The 22620-nt window shown below is 41.5% G+C and overlaps 1 protein-coding gene across 1 annotated transcript in view; it reads right to left on the reverse strand.

Annotated features, from left to right (window-relative positions):
* xkr6b (XK, Kell blood group complex subunit-related family, member 6b) overlaps positions 1-21850 on the reverse strand; it is a 498270-nt gene extending 476420 nt beyond the window's left edge. The window contains exon 1 of the mRNA XM_059981653.1: positions 21148-21850. Within this exon, the coding sequence (XP_059837636.1) occupies positions 21148-21701 (554 nt within the window). The 5' untranslated portion in view covers positions 21702-21850. The remainder of the gene's footprint in view (positions 1-21147) is intronic.
* Positions 21851-22620: the final 770 nt, after the last annotated feature.

The following is a 22620-nucleotide window of genomic DNA, read 5'->3' on the forward strand; positions in this document are numbered from 1 at the left end:
AAAAGAGATTGGTGCACTGGAAAATAATGATCTCCAACTTCCTCACAAAACAACACAGCATTTTAATAGAATGGTACAACACTATTCTCTCATCCTTGCCACATCAAAAAGGATTTCAGTGCAGGACTACAGTGTTGGACCATAGCAATCTAGAACAATAGTGATCTTCTGCAAAATAACATTCTGATCTACATCACTCCAGAGGCAACTTACAGAAAGCAAATTCAAGTACTGAGACTACATTGCTTTGTACTATACAGAGCACATCAGCAATTCTAACCCAGCAGCTAATGCCAGAGGAAAAGCAGTGCACAAATCCAAAGACCAAAGCCAGAAAGCACAGGCTAAAAAAGTAGCAAGGGCAAGATTAAGGAGAATCCACAGATTTTTTTTTTAAAATTGTCTTATGGGGAAAAGCACATTTAGAAAGAGGCCTCTCAAAGGCCAAACTGGACAGGAAACTTGCTAGGTCCTCAATGTTTTTCTCATGGAGAAAGATATGAACACTTGGAAACCAGGGAAAGTTAATGGGAGTTAATTTCTTGGAGTTAGTCCACATTACAGTAGGGTAGGTGCTGGATGTCTTAAGATGTATGAAGGTAGAGAAATCACTATGACTTGACCGAGCATATCCAAGAACACCATGGAAGCCCCCTGAAATATCTGCATCAGAGTGTGAGATGCCAGAAATCTGGAAGTTAGCAAATATTGAGCATTTAATTGAGAAGCACTGCAAAGAAAATCCTGGAAACGACAGACTAGTAAGCCTCACACAAGGAAATCTGCAGATGCTGGAAATTCAAACAACACACACAAAATGCTGGTGGAACACAGCAGGCCAGGCAGCATCTATAGGAGAAGCACTGTCGACGTTTCAGGCCCAGACCCTTCGTCAGACTAGTAAGCTGATATCCTGAGAGATAAGAAATATTTAGTTCAGGAAAGACAGGTTGACTAGGAGTAGTTAGCATGGCTTTGAGCAGATCATATCTTATGAATCTGATTGCATTTTTTTGATTAAATGACCAAGAAGATTGCTGAGGACAGGACAATAGATGTGATGAATATGAACAAGCAACATTTTTGATTAAAATACTTGGTAGGATACTCTGGAAGGCTAGATATCAGAGAATCCAAGGAAAACTGGCTAAATGGATAGTGATAGTAGAAGGATGTTTCTCAGACTAGAGGCCCGTGACAGTAAAGAAGGTTACCAATTATTATACATGGATCTTGATCAGCTGGATAAGTGGGCCGAGGAATGGAGTTTTATTCAAAGTGGAGCATTTTGGGAAATCAAATCAAGATTGGAATTTCACAGTAAATGATAGGGCCCTGGTGGATGCTGAAGAACAGAGAGACCTTGGAATTCAGGCATATGGTTCCCTGAAAGTGGAGTCAAAAGTAGACAGAATGGTGAAAAAGGCTTCCTGCACACTGGCATTTGTTAATCAGCACATTGTTCACAGGCTACAGCGGAGTTGTAGAAAATGATGATGAGACTACACTTGGAGTATTGTGCTCCGTTTTAGTAATTCTATTACAGGAAAGATGTCATTAAACACATTGGACAAACATGAATAGTCTTCTCTGGATCGGTGGCTGAACTGGAAGTTTATAAAATTATCAGAGGCATAGATCAGGTAGTCAGCCAAAATCCTTTTTTCCTGCGTTAGAATGCCAAATACTATAGGGAATGCAGATGCTTTAAGGTGAGGGGGAAGTTGAAAGAGGAGATATTGGAGTTTTTTCTTTTTTTTAAAACGAAGTGGTAGGGGCTGGAACCTGGAACACACTCCCAGGGGTGGTTGTGGGAACAGATAGAATATTAGCGTTCAAAAAGCTTTTAGACAGGAACATGAAAATGCATGAAATGGGGTGGGGAGATATGGATCAAGCACAGGCATAAGGATTACTTCAATTTGGCATCATGGGCCAAAAAAGCAGTCCATGTGCTGTACTATTCTATGTTCCATAAACTGGGAAATGTACAGAAAAGATACACAACAATGTTGGCAAGACTCAAGGTATTGCAATACAGGGGAAAGTTGGTCAGGTTAGGACTTTTTCCTTGGAATGTAGAAGGCTGAGAGCTGATTTTACTAAGGTGTATAAAATCATACGGGGCATGGATAGGGCAAATGCACATAGTCTTTTTCCTTCGGTTAGAATTCAAGATCTAAGAGGCAAAGAGTTAAGGTGAGAGAGGAAAGATTTAATAGGAACTTGAGGGACAAATTTAAAAAGAAATGCAGAGTGGTACATATATAGATTGAACTGCCAGAGAGGACAAGGCAGGCACTATACCAACTTTTAAAAGGCAGTTGGATGTGTTCGTGGATAGGAAAGGTTTAGAAGGTGTGATAACAAATGCAGGCACATGGGATTAGCATCTTGATCAGCATGGACCAACTGCGTCAAAGGGACTGTTTCTGTGCTGTAGAAGTACTTAAATCAATGCAATTGGGCTACAAGGATAAATCTAGAAGATGATCAGCCTCAACTCCCAGCAGATTCTTCTAAATTTATTAGTTCACAGATTGTAAATTTCCTTAGCAATGATGGCAATCTTATACCGATCCTTAATTGCACACAATTAGAAAGATAAAGAAAATACAATCAAACTGTGTATGAAAAGCACTAAATAGTTAAAACCCTACTACACTGGTGGATCAGAATCATACTTATGTCAGACCAAATAAGGTTAGGAGATTTCTTTCTCTGGAGGACATTAGTAAAGCAGATTGCATTTTAAAATAATCTGGTAGTCTCATGGTTACCAGTACAAGCGCCAGCTTTTAATTCCACAATTTTTTAAATTTAATTATTTTAATTTAAATTCCTGAGCTACCATAGTGGGATTCAAACTCATGCCAATTGATTAATGATCTGGGTCTGGCTGTTAGTCCAGTAATTTATCTACTAAACCACCATATCCATTCCCTGGCTCGGAACTCCCACATAAGAAACAACTTCACTACATCTTCTCTATCAAATCCTTTAATCATCTTTAGCACTTCAATTAGAGGCTCAAAAGAAACATAAGCATAGGCAAGAATTGGCATGATAGTTACCAAGAAGCAAATAGCTAATTACTCCTTTGTATTTACAACCCCAGGAAAACCCAATATGCATTTGACCGGGCTTTTGCAGCTTCCACTACACAAAAAGATTCTCAACCATCCTTTAAATGGAACCTACTGGGAAATGCGGCCAGGCATTCTCTTTGCATATGCCACTTCACTGAAACCATATGAAGGACAAGTAGCTGAGGCAAAGTAATATTATTTCAAATGCCAACCCCTCGGTCTTAATAACAGCAGCTCGGTAAATTTGTAATGGACAATTACTGGGGTTGACTGCAAAAGACTTTTACTGATGCAAAATGCATACTCAGTATGCTAAAATTAGAAACACCTCTAATACAAAAAGTATTTCATATATGGATCAGTGCAATTTGAAATCTCAGTATGTTTGTTTTACACTGTGTTTGAAAATTGGCAATCCTATTCGACTACTACTCATCTCATGAAGGGTTGTTAAATGCATAGTCCTAGAGCAATTAAAGTAAATAATATGAACACCTTTTATTAGCAGCGAGTTTATTTTCCCTCTGAAAAAAATATTGAACAGAACAAGCTTAAGGACAACAAAGTGAAACAAAGCTAATACTATTATAAAGTTCCCTAGTACAGTAAGTTGGATTCTTGGCCTCACAATCTACCTTATTATGATCTTACACCTTATTGTTACCTCCACGGCACTTTCTCGATAGCCATTACACTTTATTCTACACTGTTATTGTTTTAACTTGTTCTACCTCAATGCACTATATCCTGATCTGATCTGTATGAAGAGTACACAAGCCAAGCTTTTCACTGTATCTATGTGTGTATTTATTTATCTAATTTATTGAAATAGTGTGGAATAAAACATTAGAATATAAGAAATAGAAGCAGGTCTAAGCCATCTGGCCCAACGAGCCTGCTCCACATTCAAAAAGATCATGGCTGTTAATTTTATATGTTTCTATAAGATCTCCTCTCATTCTTCTGAATTCCAGTGAGTATAGTCCCCGCGACTCAATCTCTCCTCATAGTCTAACCCCTTCATCTCTGAAAACAACCTGGTGAAACTCCTCTGCACTGTCACCAAAGCCAGTATGTCCAGTAAAACCTGGTGAGGCAACCAGAACTACATGTAGTACTCCAGGTGCGGCCTCACCAGTACCCTGTATAGTTGCAGCCTAACCTCCCTGCTCTTTAATTCAATCCCTCCAGCAATGAAGGCCAACATTCCATTTGCCTTCCTGCACCTACAAACCAACCTTTTGTGATTCATTCCCAAGTCCACCTGCACAGCAGCATGTTGGAATTTATTACCATTTAAATAATAAAAAGACAGAGCTTAGGAAGGTTACTGGCACCTAACGGCGACTCCTTTGCTTGCACCTTCAGAAACAGCTCTATTTCCATCTTTAATATCCGTGTTTTTCCCTTTCAGGGTTCTTTGGAAGACCCTGACCTGGAGTTACAGGCTGACTACAGTTCTTTGCGGGAATTACTGGCGCTTAACGGCCACTATGCCTCTGTGCCGCCCAGTACAGTAGACAACTATAAACTAATTCCAATTCACTGTTACTGCTAGTCAAAATAATTCATCACTAATACCATTTCCCTGAAAATTAAAATGTTAGCAGAGAAAGAAAAATATACATCATAAACATAACAAACTGGAATAAAACTATTTGCTAAAAACACAAAATGCTGGCAGAACTCAGCAGGACAGACAGCATCTATGGGAGGAGGTAGTGACGACGTTTCGGGCCGAAACCCTTCATCAGGAGGGTTTCATCAATGCTCCTTCATCAATACTCCTGATGAAGGGTTTCGGCCCGAAATGTCGTCACTACCTCCTCCCATAGATGTTGTCTGGCCTGCTGAGTTCTGCCAGCATTTTGTGTTTTTATTTATTTCCAACATCTGCAGATTCACTCGTATGCCTTAAAATAATTTGCTAACTTTATTGATAAATATCTTTATTAATTGCACCACACACAATACTGGAGGAAATCAGCAGGCCCAGGCAGTATCTATGGAAAAGAGCAAACACGAGGAAATCTGCAGATAAAAACATAGAAAATAGGTGCAGGAGTAGGCTGGAAATTCAAACAACAACACACACAAAATGCTGGTGGAACACAGCAGACCAGGCAGCATCTATAGGAGAAGCACTGTCGAAGTTTCGGGCCGAGACCCTTCGTCAGGACTAACCGAAAGGAAAGACAGTAAGAGATTTGAAAGTAGTGGGGGGAGGGGGAAATGCGAAATGATAGGAGAAGACCGGAGGGGGTGGGATGAAGCTAAGAGCTGGAAAGGTGATTGGTGAAAGGTGATACTGAGCTGGAGAAGGGAATCAGGGATGGGGTAAGAAGGGAATTAACGGAAGTTACAGAAGTCAATGTTCATGCCATCAGGTTGGAGGCTACCCAGCTGGTATATAAGGTGTTGTTCCTCCAACCTGAGTTTGGATTCATTTTGACAGTAGAGGAGGCCATGGATAGACATATCAGAATGGGAATGGAACGTGGAATTAAAATGTGTGGCCACTGGGAGATCCTGCTTTCTCTGGCGGACCGAGCGTAGGTGTTCAGTGAAACGGTCTCCCAGTCTGCGTCAGGTCTCACCAATCTATAAAAGGCCACACCGGGAGCACCGGACGCAGAATACCACACCAGCCGACTCACAGATGAAGTGTCGCCTCACCTGGAAGGACTGTCTGGGGTCCTGAATGGTGGTGAGGGAGGAAGTGTAAGGGCAGGTGTAGCACTTGTTCCGCTTACAAGGATAAGTGCCAGGAGGGAGATCGGTGGGAAGGGATGGGGGGGACGAGTGGACAAGGGAGTCGCGTAGGGAGCGATCCCTGCGGAAAGCAGAAAGTGGGGGGGGGGGGGGGGGAAGATGTGCTTGGTAGTGGGATCCCGTTGGAGATGGCGGAAGTTACGGAGAATTATACGTTGGACCTGGAGGCTGGTGGGGTGGTAGGTGAGGACAAGGGGAACCCTCTCCCAAGTGGGGTGGCGGGCGGATGGGGTGCGCACAGTTTACATTTCGGGAGGAGACCCTTCAAAAGTGTGTAATGTATATAGAGTCACAGAACACTACAGCACAGAAAGAGGCCCTTCAGGCCATCTAGTCCATGCCAAACCATTACCCTGCCTTGTCCCATTCATCTACACCTGGACCATAGCCCTCCATACCTCTCCCATACATGTACTTACCCAAATTTCTCAAGTGCTGGAATCGAACCCACATTCATCACTTGCACTGCCAGCTTGCTCCACTTTTACCACCCTCTGAGTGAAGTTCCCCCTCATGTTCCCCTTAAACATTTCACCTTTCACTGTTAACCGATGACCTCTAGTCTGCTCTAGCACTTACCCTATCTATACCCCTCATAATTTTGTATTCCTCTATCTAATCTCCCTTCAACCTTCTAAACACCAGGGAACCTATTCAACTTTTCTCTACAACTATGGTCCTCAGGTCCCAACAACATACTTGAAAATTTTCCCTGAACTCTTTCAATCTTATTTATATCTTTTCTGTCAGAAGGTTACCAAAACAGCACACAATTCTCCAATATAGGCATCAATAATGTCTTACACAATTTCACCATAAAATTCCATCTCCTGTACTCAATACTTTGATGAAGGCTAATGCACCAAAAGCTTTCTTTATGACCCTATCTACCTGTGCCACCACTATTCAATGAATTATGGGCCTGTATTCTCAGATCCCTCTGTTCTACCACACTCCACAGTGCCCTACTGCTCACCATATAGGTCCTATCATATAACCATATCACCATATAACAATTACAGCATGGAAACAGGCCATCTTGGTCCTTCTAGTCCATACCGAACGCTTACTCTCACCCAGTCCCACTGACCCGCACTCAGCCCATAACCTTCCATTCCTTTCCTGTCCATATACCTATCCAATTTTACTTTAAATGACAATACCGAACCTGCCTCTACCACTTCTACTGGAAGCTCCTTCCACACTCTCTGCTCTGCTCCAGTTTACCACATTATCATCCAGTTCATTGATATAGATAACTAACACCAACAGACCCAGCACCGATTCCTGCCGCACACTACTTGTCACAAGCCTCCAGTCAGAGATTTAACAAAACACTACCACTATCTGAGTTCTTCTGCAAAGGCAATGCTTAATCCAATTTGTTAACTCATCTTGTAAACCAAGCAAATGAACCTTTTTGCCAAATCTCCCATGCAGGACCTTGTCAATGGATGGCCTTGCTAAAGTCCATGTAGAGACAACATCCACTGCCTTGCCTTCATCAACTTTCCGGGTAAATTCTTCAAAAAACTTGATAAAATTGGTTACTCAAGACTTAACATGCACAAAGCCATGTTGACCATCCCTATCGGTCCCTGTCTTTCCAAATACTAATATATCAGGTGCCTTAGAATACCTTCCAATAACATTCCCATGACTGATATCAGACTCACTGACCTATAATTTCCTGACTTATCCTTACAGCCTTTCTTAAATGACGAAACCTTAGCTATCCTCTAATCCTCCAGTACCTCACCTGTGACAAAGGATGTTTTAAATATCTCTGCACTAGCCTCCCACAGAATTCAAGGGAACACACTGACAAACCAGGGGAATTTATCTACCCTAATTTGCCTAAAGACACTAAACACCTCCTCCTCTGTAATTAGTGTAGGGTCCATGACCTCGCTGGTGTATCGCCTCACATCTATACACTCTGTGTTTGTCTCACGAGTTAATACTGATGCCAAAAATCTATTCTGCCCTATCTCTTTCAGCTTCATGCCTAGATTACCACTCTGAATTTCCAGGGCAAATTTTGCTCTTAATATCTCTGTAGAAGCCCTTAGGATTGCCCTTCACTTTGTCCGCTAGAGCAACCTCATGTCTTCTTTTAGCCTTCCTGATTTCCTTAAGTGTTCTTGTGCATTTCTCATACTCTTCAAATACCTCACTTGCGAGAAACTTTGTCACAGTGTGTGAGCAGAATTATCTGCAGCTTAATGTGAAAAAGACTAAGGTGCTGGTGGTGGACCTGAGGAGGGCTAAGGCACCGGTGACCCCTGTTTCCATCCAAAGGGTCAGTGTGGACATAGTGAAGGATTACAGATACCTGGGGATACAAATGGACAATAAACTGGACTGGTCAAAGAACACCGAGGCTGTTTACAAGAAGGGTCAGAGCCGTCTCTATTTCCTGAGGAGACTGAGGTCCTGTAACATCTGCCGGACAATGCTGAGGATGTTCTACAAGGCTGTGGCGGCCAGTGCTTTCACGTTTGCTGTTGTGTGCTGGGGCAGCAGGCTGAGGGTAGCAGACACCAACAGAATCAACTAACTCATTCGTAAGGCCAGTGATGTTGTGGGGGCGGAACTGGACTCTCTGACGGTGGTGTCTGAAAAGAGGATGCTGTCTAAGTTGCATGCCATCTTGGACTGACTCCCATCCACTCCATAATGTACTGGTTAGGCACAGGAGTACATTCAGCCAGAGACTCATTCCACCGAGATGTAACACTGAGCATCACAGGAAGTCATTCCTACCTGTGGCCATCAAACTTTACAACTTCTCCCTCGGAGTATCAGACACCCTGAGCCAATAGGCTGGTCCTGGACTTAATTCCACTTGGCATGATTAACTTATTATTATTTAATTATTTATGGTTTTATATTGCTATATTTCTTCACTATTCTTGGTTGGTGCGGCTGTAACGAAACCCAATTTCCCTCGGGATCAATAAAGTATGTCTGTCTGTCTGTTCCTACCTACCAAAAACTGCTATGCACCTCCTCCTTGTTCTTAAAAAGGGCTTCAATATCTCTCAAAAACGAAGGTTCCCTAAACCTGTTATCCTTGCCTTTTATTCTGACAGGAACATACAAACGCTGTACTCTCAAAATTTCACTTCTGAAGGCCTCCCATTACCAAGTAACCCTTTGCCAGAAAACAACCTGTCAATCCATGCTTGACAGATCCTGAAACCATCCAAATTGGCCTTTCTCCAACATGGAATCTGAAACAGAGGACCACACCTATCCTTTTCCATAATTTCCTGGAAACTAATGGCAATATGATCATTATATGCAAAGTGTTCCCTTACACAAACTTCTGTCATCTACCCTTTCTCATTCCTTAATAGGAGATCTCTCTTTGGGACTTCTATGATTAAAGAGATTTTCCTGAACAAACTTTTTCCCATCCTGCCCTTTTACGTATGGGAGCCCCAGTTAATATGTGGAAAGTTAAAATCACCTACTATCACAGCCTCATGTCTTTTGCAACAGTCTACAAACTTTCACAAATTTGCTCTTCTAAATCCCACAAATTGTTGGGTGGTCTATAACATAATCAGATAAATGTGATCATATCTTTCTTATTCCTCATTTCTACCCATAAAGCCTCAGTCAAGTTCTCCAGACTGCCCTGTCATTTTTCCTGACTAGTAACACCACCTCTCCCACTCTATCACATCTAAAACAATCCCCAGAATACTGAGTTGCCAGTCCTGCAACTAAATCACACAAATTGCTACAAAGTCATAATTCTACATGCTGATCCATGCCCTAAGCTCATTGACCTTTCATAGAAACCTAGAATAGTACAGCACATTATAGGCCCTCGACCCACAATATTGTACTGACCCTCAAACCCTGCCTCCCATATAACCCCCCACCTTAAATTCCTCCATATACTTGTCTAGTAGTCTCTTAAACTTCACTAGTGTATTTGCCTCTACCACTGACTCAGGCAGTGCATTCCACATACCAACCACTCTCTGAGTGAAAAACCTTCCTCTAATATCCCCCTTGAACTTTCCTCCCCTTACCTTAAAGCCATGTCCTCTTGTACTGAGCAGTGGTGCCCTGGGGAAGAGGCGCTGGCTGTCCACTCTGTCTATTCCTCTTAATATCTTGTACACCTCTATCATATCTCCTCTCATCCTCCTCCTCTCCAAAGAGTAAAGCCCTAGCTCCCTTAATCTCTGATCATAATCCATACTCTGTAAACCAGATTTACAGAGCAGGTAAATCTCCTCTGTACCCTTTCCAATGAGAATCATAATAATTATTTGCAATAATCCACACAGCTCAGAACATTGGTCCCACCATGTTCGATCTTTCAATTCCTGTTATGTATGTAGACTTCCACTCTCTGTTCAGGTGCTCTATCCCCCTTCCTCTCTAGCTTAAACTCACTCCCCACCCCGCACACCCATGCAGCACTGCATTAGCAAACTTTCCCACTAGGATATCAGTCCCCTTCCAGTTTAAGTGCAAACTATCCCTTCTTTACAGGTCCCACCTTCTATGGTAGGGAGCCCAATGATCCAAAAATCCGAAGTCCTCTTTCCTGCACCAACTTCTTAGCCACGTATTAAACTCTATGATCTTCCTATTCCTGGCCTTACTAGCACATGGCATGGATAGTAATCCTGTGATCACAACCTCAAGGTCCTGTCCTTTAATTTAGGACCCAACTCTCTGAACTCACTTTGCAGGACCTCATCAACCCTCCTACTCATCAATGGTACAGATGCAGACTACAATCTCTGGTTGCTCACGCTCCCACTTAAGAATGCTGAGGACTCAATCCCAGATGTCCTGGACCCTGGCACCTGGGATGCAACAAACCATCCAGGAATTTTGTTCTCATCCACAGAATCTCCTTTCTGTTCCCCTAACAAACAAATCCCCTACTTCTATAGCGCAAACACAAGGAAATCTGCAGATGCTGGAAATTCAAACAACAACACACACAAAATGCTGATGGAACACAGCAGGCCAGGCAGCATCTATAGGGAGAAGTGCTGTCGACGTTTTGGGCCGAGACCCTTCATCAGAGCTACTTCTATAGCTCGTTTCTTCTCTCCTCTTTCCCTTTAGAGCCACAGAGCTGATCACTGTGGCATTCCTTTGCTAGGTCATTCCCCCAAAAAGTATTCAAAGCAGATTACCTGCTGTTGAGAGGAACAGCCCCAGGTACCGTGCATTGGCTGCCAATCCGCTTCTCCATTGCTGATGGTGTATCTACCTCTCTGTATATCAACCCCTCAACCTCCTGAATGATCTGGAGTTCATCCAATTCCAGCTCCAACTCCTAACAACTCAGTTTGTTAGAAACTGCAGCTGGATGTAGTTCCACCACCACCATCCTGCCTGGCGTCCCCACTGCTCTAGACGCGCAATAAGAAATACAAAGTAAAGAAAGAATAAATAACAAAAAAATACTACTTGCGGCTTAGTCTCTCCGCACTAAAGCCTCAACTCCCAACTCCAACACTGGCCCACTCACAATGGTTGCTCCACCTAAATGTAACTTCTTTTTATTGGACCTTGCCACGTGCCTAATTATGCACAATCCAATGTCTCCTGGGGATTCTGGAATCCAAAATGTGCCACATGAACCTGCTCACTTCTTTTAAATTCTCTCTCCCTCCAAGCAATCTGGTGTCTCTTCAGGATGGTGGCTTGCAATATGTACAGAAATCAATCACCACAATTCTATGCATGGAAAAAACAAAAAGAATCATTTATACCATAAAAAACAATGCTGTATATGTTATTTAACACAGTAACAATGTTTATCACAGTGGAATATCATGAGCAACCTAATTCACATAATTACTGTAATTAAAACTAATTGCAGTAATACTAACAAACTCTTTCAGCATTTACATACAAGAATAACCTTTGTTGACATGACCCCCATATAACATGACACTGGATTGTTACAAAACATATTGTGAAAGTAATTGCTTACCTTGGAATATAAAAATGTCTTGTATTTACTTAAAATATAATAATCTAACTATGATCGGTTCCCAATTCTGAAGTGCAAAACCCTAATTCATACTAATCTTTAAAATTTTCTGCTTTCCCTAATTATGTCCAGCAGCACCAATGAAATGAATATTAAAGGTACACATGGAGATTCAGGCTGAGTTTAAACATTTCTGGTAAGCAGAGTCTGAAACTATAAACACTATGCCAATTTTCCACAGAATAATGGATTATCTTGAGATTATACAAAAAAGTCATATTTGCAAATTTCCACAATCAGTAACAAACTAATCAACATTAATTGTTCAAGGAACTCTGCACAAGGGAATAAACATTTGACCTACTGGGCCAAGACTCTTCATCAAGACTAGAAAGGAAGGGGGCAGAAGCCAGAAAAAGGTGGTGGGGGGGGGGAAGAGAGAGGAAGGTGCACAAGTTGGGAGGTGATAGGTGAAAGCAGATAAGGAGGAAGGTGGGTGAGTGGAGGAGAGGGATGAAATAAGAAGCTGGGAGATGATAGGTGGAAGGAGTCTAACTAGAAAAGATTGTGGACCATGGAAGAACGAGAAGAAGAGGCACCAAAGGGAGAAGATGGGCAGGTGAGGTTAAGAGGTGAGGGGGGAACCAGAATGGGGAATGAAAAAAGAGAGAAGAGGGAAGAATTTACTAGAAGTTAGAGAAACTAATGTTTATGCCATCAGGTTGGAATTTACTCAGACAGAATATAAGCTGTTGCTGCTCCAACTTGAGTATGGGCTCATCATGGCAGTAGAGGAGTCCATGCACAGACATGTCGGAATGGGTCATCCAATCTGAGTATGGTCTCACTTTGTTATCCTGGCTTCTGCTCACTTCTTTTCCAGTCCTGATGAAGGATCTGTCTGAAACCATAGATACTGCCTGACTTGCTGAGTTCCTCCAGCATTTTGTATGCGTTACTCAAGATTTCCAGCATCTGCAGAATCTCTTGAGTTTCTAATCAACATCAATGATACTTCAGTATCAATTAATAATTACAACTTCTAGGAACAGAAAAATCATGGGCACAGGAGAAGAATCCAAGTAGCTAATCAATAAAACAGAATCACTCAAGATTACGTTGATGCAAGAGACTTTTCAACAAAAAAAAAACAATTATAGCCCTAGAAATGGCCCAGTGCACTGAAGAACTCAGTGGCCACTTTATTAGGTACACCTGTTCCTTAAAGGTACTATCTAAAGATAGAATCATTTGGCAGCAACTCAATGCATAGAAATATCCAAACATGGTCAAGAAGTTCAGCTGTTGTTGTGACCAAGCATCAGTATGGGAGAAGAAATGTGATCTAAATGACTTTGACCACGGAATGATGGTTGGTGCCAAATGGGGTGGTTTGAGTATCTCCAAAACTGCTGCTCTCCTGGAATTCTTATGCACAACAGTCTCTAGAGTTTACAGAGAATGGTGCGAAGAAACAAAAAATATTCAGTGAGTGGTAGGTCTGTGGGCGAAAATGCCTTGTTCAGAGGAGAATGGCCAGACTAGTTTGAGCTAACAAAAAGGCGACAGTAACTCAAATAATCAACAGTGGTGTGCAGAAGCATACACTTTATTAGGTACAGGAGAGACATTGTGTTCTGTACAAAAAAATGCTACCATTGTAATTGAACATTGCAGCACAGCCTGTCACCACATATATGACCTTAGACAGATTTAGTTTCAAAATTTAACAGAATATCCTTTAAACATATTTTCCAAAATAACATCTTCAGCACTACTATTTGGCTTCAATGTCAACATAATACGTGACTGCATAAGAGTTTCAATACACACTATTTGTCAGTGCATTGACAGCAAAACCCTAAAACAAGCTCTACAGTCTTCAAAGTTAAGCTTGGAGAAAAGTTAACAACTACAGAAAGGTGATAGTGATTCATAAGATCCTGTAATGGAACATGTACAATTTTAAGCCCAAGGCAAGAATAGACTGCAAAAGGCTGTTACAAGCAGAATACTTGTGACAAAAAAAGTTACAATGACATAGAAGCCTCATCATTTCAATGTTATATGCTAATAAAAGAAGAACAATACAGCCACTGGCATTCCTTAAATGAGACATCCAATGATTTGCAGGAACGTTTTTGTGCGAATCAAACCGAGCCACAAAATAAGCTATTACAAGAAAAACCACTAGCTTAGTAAAATCAGTAGGTTTTAAAAAAACAGTATAAAAGGGGGTGGGGGAGACTGACAGAGAAGTTTAGAGAGGAGACTCCAGAGTTTAGAGTCATGCCAGCTTAAGACGCAACGGCATTAGGTAAACCAGCGAGCACAGGAGATATGCTTGAGATCGCTGATGGCAAGAAAAATATTACTAATGCAAGTTATGACACAAGCACCTCAGAATGGAAAATTTACAACATATTCAAAAGGATTCACCTTCTATTTTTGTCCCTTAATATGAAAAATTAACTTCACTTGATACCTACTTTCTTCAACATAGCACAACTGTGACCATGTCCTTAGCTATAAATAATAGTAAGGACAAACATACTCCATAGAATGGCATAGGATAGTGAACTTCCATAAGCAAAGAATCCTAATTGCTGCATCAACTGTATCAAAAATCTGTACATTAAGCCACAAAACTACAGAGGAGGACATCAACAATCTCTGACTCATCATAAAACACCAGTCCAAAATATTTTGGATGCAATGCTGCCTCCCAAATTACTGTGCATCTTTTATTCAATGTTTGAAACTCTCCAACAAAGCTTCACTCCTGCCACAGTAGTCAAGCATCCTGATCGAAGTTATTCTTGCTGATGTAATCTTCATCATTGACTCTCCAAGTCTACAACATCCTCATTCACTGAGGTCCCCATTGAATTGGATGATCCTCACTAGGTTCAGTTCTTGTTTCTCTGAACTGATGGGAGTTCCTTCAATTACATACTGAGAAAACCAAAAAGGTCTGAATTTAAAATTTTCTTCCTCTTTAGCCAAAACATATATCCTTGTTCATAGTCCATCTTACTGCAAAATCTTCCTCCAAACTCTACAGCTATACATTTCCTCAACATTGACTATCAGTAATTTCCCCCATCAATGCTCTTACTTCTACAATTAATCACCAGATAACCTCAGCTGGACTTTCCAGTTCTCAACCTCTTCATCTTCAGAGTGTCTTATTAGCCATGTTTTAGTCACCCAAATACAGTACTGTGCAAAAGTCTTAGGCACCCTGGATTTTTTTATATAATTTTTGTTTTAGATGTTTAGTTTTTGTCTTCTACATTGGTGTGTCAGTAGAAAAGAGCAAATTTTAGATTTCCAAATTAAATGTTAGAGAAGTTTTTGTATTTCATTAAAGAAAGTAGATATTAAGTAATAGACCACTTTTCAAATAAAAATTTGATTATTTTGCAGGTGCATGATTAAACAAAGATAACAAACAGTATGTTAATGACCAATGATATAATGAGTTGAGTAAACCAAGCTGATTAACTGAAAAAGAAACAGGTGTAGAAGGAATAAAATTGGGCGAAGGACAGCCGAACTAAAAGGTGAGTGTGTGTTGCAGATGTGATAGTTTAACCTTCAAACCATCAGTTTTTACACCATGGCAAGAGTGACTATAGCACCAAGGCACAAGGACCTGCATCAGCAAGGTCTCTCCCAAGCAAAAATTTTGTGGCAGACGGGGGTTTCAAGATGTGCTGTCCAAGCTCTTCTGAAGAAGCAGAAAGGTATGGGCAAAGTTAAGCGCTGAAGATGGACATGGAAACTGAGTGCAGCAGATGAGAGATACATCAAACTGACTTCCCATCTAAATCGGAAAAAGTCCAGCACCACTATCAGCCCTGAACTCACAGAAACCACTGGAATCCAAGTACACACCCCTCCACAGCCCAGAGAAGTCTTGTCAGAAGTGATCTTCAGGGAAGAATTCCTGCCAAAAAGCCATTTTTCCAAAGTGGAAACAAAGCCAAGAGACTCACCTACACAGAAAAAACACAAGGAGTGGGGTGCTGAACCAATGGCAGCAAGTGCTCTGAATTGATGTCAAAATTTGAAATTTTTGCCTCAAACAGAAGGCAGTTTGTAGAAGAGCTGGAGAGTGCAACGTAGTTAAGTGTCTGCAGCCAACAGTGAAACACGGTGGACGTTTCCTGCAGGTTTGTGGCTACATTTCTGCAAATGGAGTTGGTGATCTGGTCAGAATTAATTGAATTCTCCATGCTGAAAAGTACAAGCAGGTTCTCATCCATCACACAATACTATCAAGGAGGTATCTGATCAGTCCCAACTTCATTCTGCAACAGGACAATCACCCCCACTGCACGGTCAAGGTCATAAAGAACCATCTTCAGCAAAAAGAAAAACATGGATTCTGCAACAGATGGTATGGCCTCCACAGAGCCCTGATCTCAACATCATTAAAGCTGTCTGGGATTACCTGGACAGACAGATTGAAAGCACGGCAGCCAAAGTTTGCAGAATAACTGTGGCAAGTTCTCCAAGATACTTGGAACAACCTATCAGCCGATTTTCTTACAAAACAGCATGACAGTGTATCTAACAGAATTGATGCAGTTTTAAAGGCAAAGGGTGGTTACACCAAATATAGATTTGATATAGTTTTACTATTAAATATTGTAAATATTTTGATATTTATACACTTCATTTCATTATTTTTGCAAGTATTTTTGCTTTATAGAATTTTTTCACGTGCCTAAAACTTTTACACAGAACGTATATCCTTCAGCTCAGTCAATTTTCATGTGATTGATTCATTAAAAAGTTATTCAATCACATTTTAAATACTGAAAATAACATTAGAACTCATTTAAGTTTGAAAAAAAAATGCATACACAACTTTCCTTTGTAGACGGAGAGATACCAAGCCAAAACTATTTGTAGTTAAGACTAATGTGGACAAAATGAATATCAGATTTGTATAGAAACCAAAATATGGCACAAAGAACATTATATATACACAACCATTTCTCTGCATTTTCTCACCAAGATGGTACTTTAAAAAATATTTCAGCACACTGTAATACAAAACCATTAAGATATTACAAAATCATTCTGTACAGTGAAGATGAATTCTACTTCCTAATTTTCAATAACTCTAAGTGAAGACATTGAGTGAATTTGCAAGTAAAGTCAGTAATTTGTAATTTTTGGGGGGACATGGGGATGATTGCCTGATGAGAAAAATGTCAATTCATCCTTTGAATTAGAGCATTTTCCCTTCTTAAGGCATAAGGAACTTCACAAATAAAATATTACTGAGACGTGTGATGATTATCGATAGTTCTCTATCTAGTGTCATGACAACAAGATTTCCTCATGTCAGCAAAACAGAAGACCTGGTCATTGACTTCAAAGTGGGGACAGTGTACGCGCTTCTGTTTATGTCAACGGTACTGATATCAAGAGGATTAAGAGTTTCAAGTTCCAAGCAATGAACACCATGAGTAGCCTGTCCTGGTCCAGCCATGTAGACGCCACAGCCAATGAGGCTCAGCAGCGCCTCTGTTCCACAGTAGGCTAAAAAAATTTGGCATGTCCCCTTTGACCCTCACCAAATTTTATTGATGCCTCATAGAAAGCATCCTATCCAGATGCATCATATCTTGTCACAACAGTTGCTCTGTACATGAGCACAGGAAACTACAGAGTTATGGACACAGTTCAGCACATCATGGAAACCAACTGGTTGCTTCACTCAGGCAGCAAAAAGTGTAGTCAGAATCCATGGAGGGGTGATCCCACAAACCCTAGACATTCTTTTTTCTCCCCATCCCATCAGACAGAAGATCTAAAAGCCTGAAAGCACGTACCACCAGGCTCAAGAAAAGCTGTTATGAGACTACTGAATGGCTCCTTACTATGATGAAATGGACTGGAGACTACATAATCTATGTTGTTATTTCCTTGCGCCTTACCGACTACCCACACTGCACTCTGTACTGTAACACTTTATTCCACACTCTTATTATTTCACCTTGCACTTCCTCAGTGCTTCCCTGTAGTGAATAGATCTGTATAACAGCATACAAAACTAATGTGTCAGTATATCTGACAAATAAACCAATTTATTTACCAATTTAAAAGAAGCTGAAACTACTCAAAGGAATTAAAAGGGTTGGGAAGTAGGAAAGACCTAACATGACCAAACAAACTTAATCTCTGAAGGAGTGGAAAATTTACAGTTTGAGGCAGCTGCTTAGTTGGAACAACTTCTAAAGAACAAAAGCTAATTCAGGAAATAGCCGGGATTCCCTCTGTTTATTTGGGACACTATGCCGCTTAGTTGGGACAGCAGAGTGTTGCCACACGGTTTCTAACAACTGACAGTTGCATTCATTTGTGAGCTTGTTAGACACTACACCATGTAAACAGTTTTTAAATGTTGTCAGTTATGTGTGTAAGCAGTGATTTTTGTTACTGATATTTGACAAGAAATAAGCAGGAAGACAATTCAGAACTGTTTTTCTCACTGTGGTTTCAAGCATTCAGGCTTGGAAATGTCAAAAACAGCAAAAATAAAACTATTTCACTACTTCAACAAGTTAGGAACTGTGAAGAATTTGAAGCTATTGAAGATATTGACAATCATCTTGAATGTTACAAAGAAAATGAAGGTTTGGAGGACGCATTCAATGTATAAAGGCAGTCCATAATCTGCACTAAGTGTCTGTGCTGATTTTGTTCATTTACAATCAATCAAAAGAACACAGCAGTGTACACTGGATGAACTCCCCTATCGATAACTAATAAAGTTTTATAACACAGTAGTAGTATTGGTACCATTCTAATTTCTTCTGTATTTCATTTAAATACATAATTTGTTACTCAGTTAAACGGTATTTTGTCTTTTTTATACCTTTTCAACTATTTCCATGAAACCTTGTCTAATTGGATGAAATGTACTGGTTGTGATGTGTCCCAATTAACTGGAATTCACTGTATATCGGCAGCTTTGTTAAAAGATTTGCAGAACTATCAGCATGGAGCAGAGATTGCTAAAAATGCCAAGAGAAGGGAACCTGATTGTCACATTAAGTCAGAATACAATGCATTCACCAAAATTCATCAACAATGAAAGGGGGAGAAGGAGGAAAAGCCTAAGAGGAATTCCCTTGAAGAACAATAGTCTTGATCACACAAGAGATGACAAAGATAATTCTAGCAAACCAATATCATTCAAGATGATATCATGATCTATCAACTTGAAAACAATACGCTGCTATAAGAAGTTAAATTATGAACAAGGTTTAAAAATACTTTACTGGAAAGTGATATATTTTATGTAATCTCAACTGTACTGGAAAATCTACAAACAATAACATGAGTGGATGTATAAACAATCATTAAACCCACATCCAGTAGGCCTACAATCTAAGAGAAATGGCAAAAATGATGATGCTCATTATCAGACTCAAGCTGCTCTTAACAGTATTTGTCAGATATTAGAGAATAAGATGTCCGCCATGTCTATCTCCAAGGCCAATGGAAATTACAGTATATATCACAAAATTGTATACTTTACTTTGTATTTTAAGACAATCAAAGAAAACTCTTCTGCAAATAGCCACAGGAACAATGATTGATCCACCCTAATGGAGAAAAGGAGCAAATATGCTGCCCACCCAGCTAAAAGAAATTGCTTTACCAACAGCATTGTTTTATTAATGTGCAGTTGTTAAAATGGTGAGAAAATATGCAGATTCTCAAAAAAAATCATGATGATTATTCTTTCTCCGCACGTGGTGCACAATCCAACTTTTGATTTTAGCACAAATTGACTGACAATATCATATCACTCAATGAAAGCAGGTTCATTTCAGAAATATACATGAGAAATGCAACACTTTCACTAAATTTAGCTATATATATGACGTTCGGCCATTAATGCTCAATACACTTGCAATTAGGATGTTAACTGTCCTGTCTAGGTACTATGTAAATGATACACCTGTTTTACACCATCAATTACACCAAGTATGATCGCCTTACACCATTTGTTAGATAAAAATGACCATTACTTCTGGAAGCAGTTTGACAACTTAAGCATTTATACCAGAGACTTTCTAATCACTATACAATATATACGTAACTTAACAAGTGGGTATCACAACTCTCCTTCAAAGAGGTGACCTTGATTTTTTTTCAACTATTATGTGCTACTACATTTTGTTAGATTTACCAAAATCTTCCCACATACTCATTCTGCAAATATGATGAATTTTTCAAAGAACATAACAGCAGTGCTCTTTCATTTTGTCTAAATGGCTGCGCCACCCACACTTTCAAAAAAATCAACCAGAATTAATACATTCGCACACTTTCATAAAACCTTAACAACTCTGATATAATTTCTGTGCACAATGATTACCTTTGATGCAAATTTCAATATTATGCGTTATGGTTCTCCAAATATGCAGCAAGGAATTCTGTTCTTCAAAGTTATTTTTGCTCTATTAGTATGCTGTCAACCACCACTGCAATTATGACAGTAAATACGTTAACATGATCATTGACTTTTTAGTCTCTGTCCAACTCGTCCACAAAATAACTATTCGTGTTTCAAATGAATATATCCAGAAGGACCATTTGAAATATAGACGCTCCATTTTCTAAAAAACAGACCAACACTGTATTACATATGTAATATTTCAAATTTATCACACCTGCAGAATTTATTAAAACCCACCTACAGTAAAGTCAATTAATATTTCATGGATCAATGAGCATTTCTCAATGGAGGTCACCCCCACACTACTCAAAAAGCTGGTACGGGAACCACGAATCATCTTCTGTGATTCGCTCTCACCGCTGCGCCATTTTTCCGCTTTCCGCAGACCGTACAACACCTGTAGTGATAACTGATCAACTACAAACTCGAATACCAATTCTGATACCCAAGGAATTCGCAGACCGACTCCCTAAAACATATCTCTGAATGGGGGGGGGCAGAGGGAAAGATGTTTTAAAATATGTCATTTTTCACTGGACCCTTACACTTGCTCCAACTGCAGGACACGAATGCCTAAAGATCCTGCCAGGCAACCTTACAATTTCTTGACTCCGATTTCGATGGAGATGACCCTCCAACGAAAATTTTAACCCAGAGGACTAGCCAGGGAGAGGGGAAGGGGGACACTTAGCATCGCCCTCGCCCGCCGGTGCGCACATACGCTCTCTCTCTCTCTCTCTCTCTCTCTCTCTCTCGCTCTCTCACTCTCTCTCTCTCTCTCTCTCTCTCTCACACACACACACACTAAATACCTCCACACTTGTCCCAGCTGCAAGATGTGAATGATCGACTGCCAGATCCATACCGAGGTCCTGCAGCAGCGGTTGTAGCCGGTGACGCCGGGCCGCCTGCTGCTGAGACCCTCCACACCCCCGAGCCCCCCGCCGGCGTAATCCTGCATGAACCACCTGAAGCTGAGAATCTGCACCAGCACGGACGGCACTAGCACGAAGAACAGCGTCAAGCCGAACCACCAGTAGTCCTGCTTCAGATAGTAGTCGGCCGCCAGCCAGAGGTCGGTCCCCACGTCCGAGAAGAAGATGAGCAGCGCGATCACGATCCAGAGGCAATCGAGCACCGGATGGTCGCCCCCCTTCAGGCTGCACAGCGATCTCCTCAGGCAGGCGCTCCGGCAGCCCCAGTAACATGAGGAGGTGTTGCAGCAGTGGCAAATGTGGAAAGAGCTGCTTGCCTCCGGTTCCCCGTCCAGCTGCTGCTGCTCGTCGCCCCCTTCGGTCACCGACTCGTCCAGATTGTGGAGCTGGGCGAAACCGGTAACCCCAACGCCGTCAGATTTCGCGGCCATCTTGGCGGGTGCCTGGCACGCTCAGCTTCCGGGGTTACGGCGGCCGCGCGGAACTGTTGAGGGGGGCGGGGCGGGGGTGGTTGGTGGAGAGATGGGGGGGTGTGGAGCGGAGCGGAGGGGGGACGACGCGGAGAGCTGGAGACGATGACCTCACTTCCTGGATGCCGCAGGGAGGAGGCGGGGCAGGGCACGGAGGGGTGTGGCCAGTGACGCCCCGCCCCTCCGCCCACCCGCCCTGGTGACTCTGCCCGGCATGTGCACCCGCTCGGAGGGGGCGCAAATCGGGGTGGGAGCCGGGGGTGTGCACCGGTGGCACGGCCCCTTGGTCGGCGGGCACACCTGCAGTGAGCACGGCCGTGCCCCGGCACCGTTCAAAGCACTCCAGTGCCAAGTCAAACTACCAATTGCCCTGGCAAGTGTGGACGCTGACAGCTCGCCTGCCGCAGCAGATCGTTCGCTGCTGTTCGAAGAGTGCTCCACTCCAACCTAAAGCACTTCCGTCACGAAACCCGGGAAAATGCGGACTTTTAACACAAAAACTCCGAACCCCTTCAGTAGAAGGTGCTCTGCTAAAAATTGCAAGTAGTGCTCATTTTACACCTAAAGTAAACAAGACTTGACAGGTGTAGTCGTGACCATTATGTTGCAGTCACAAATTTCCAAGTAGTGACAGTTCAAATTCTTAATTTGAAGTAATGATTAACCCCGCTTAACCATAGCACAATCAGATAAAATCACATTAGAAAAGAGGGAAGTGGCACAGAAGTCGAATGCCATCGGGTTTAGCTTTGAAAAATACAACCAACTGCTTAAAGTGCCGACGAACGCTCGGGGATTTCCACGCATTTTTTCTGATCTCAGCTTCTATATCTCGCAATTGGTTAGAAGATAACTATGAGAGGCCATTGAAGTCTTGGCA

The sequence above is a fragment of the Hypanus sabinus genome, chromosome 10 (genome assembly GCF_030144855.1).
Source record: "Hypanus sabinus isolate sHypSab1 chromosome 10, sHypSab1.hap1, whole genome shotgun sequence".
NCBI classification, from domain to species: Eukaryota; Metazoa; Chordata; class Chondrichthyes; order Myliobatiformes; family Dasyatidae; genus Hypanus; species Hypanus sabinus.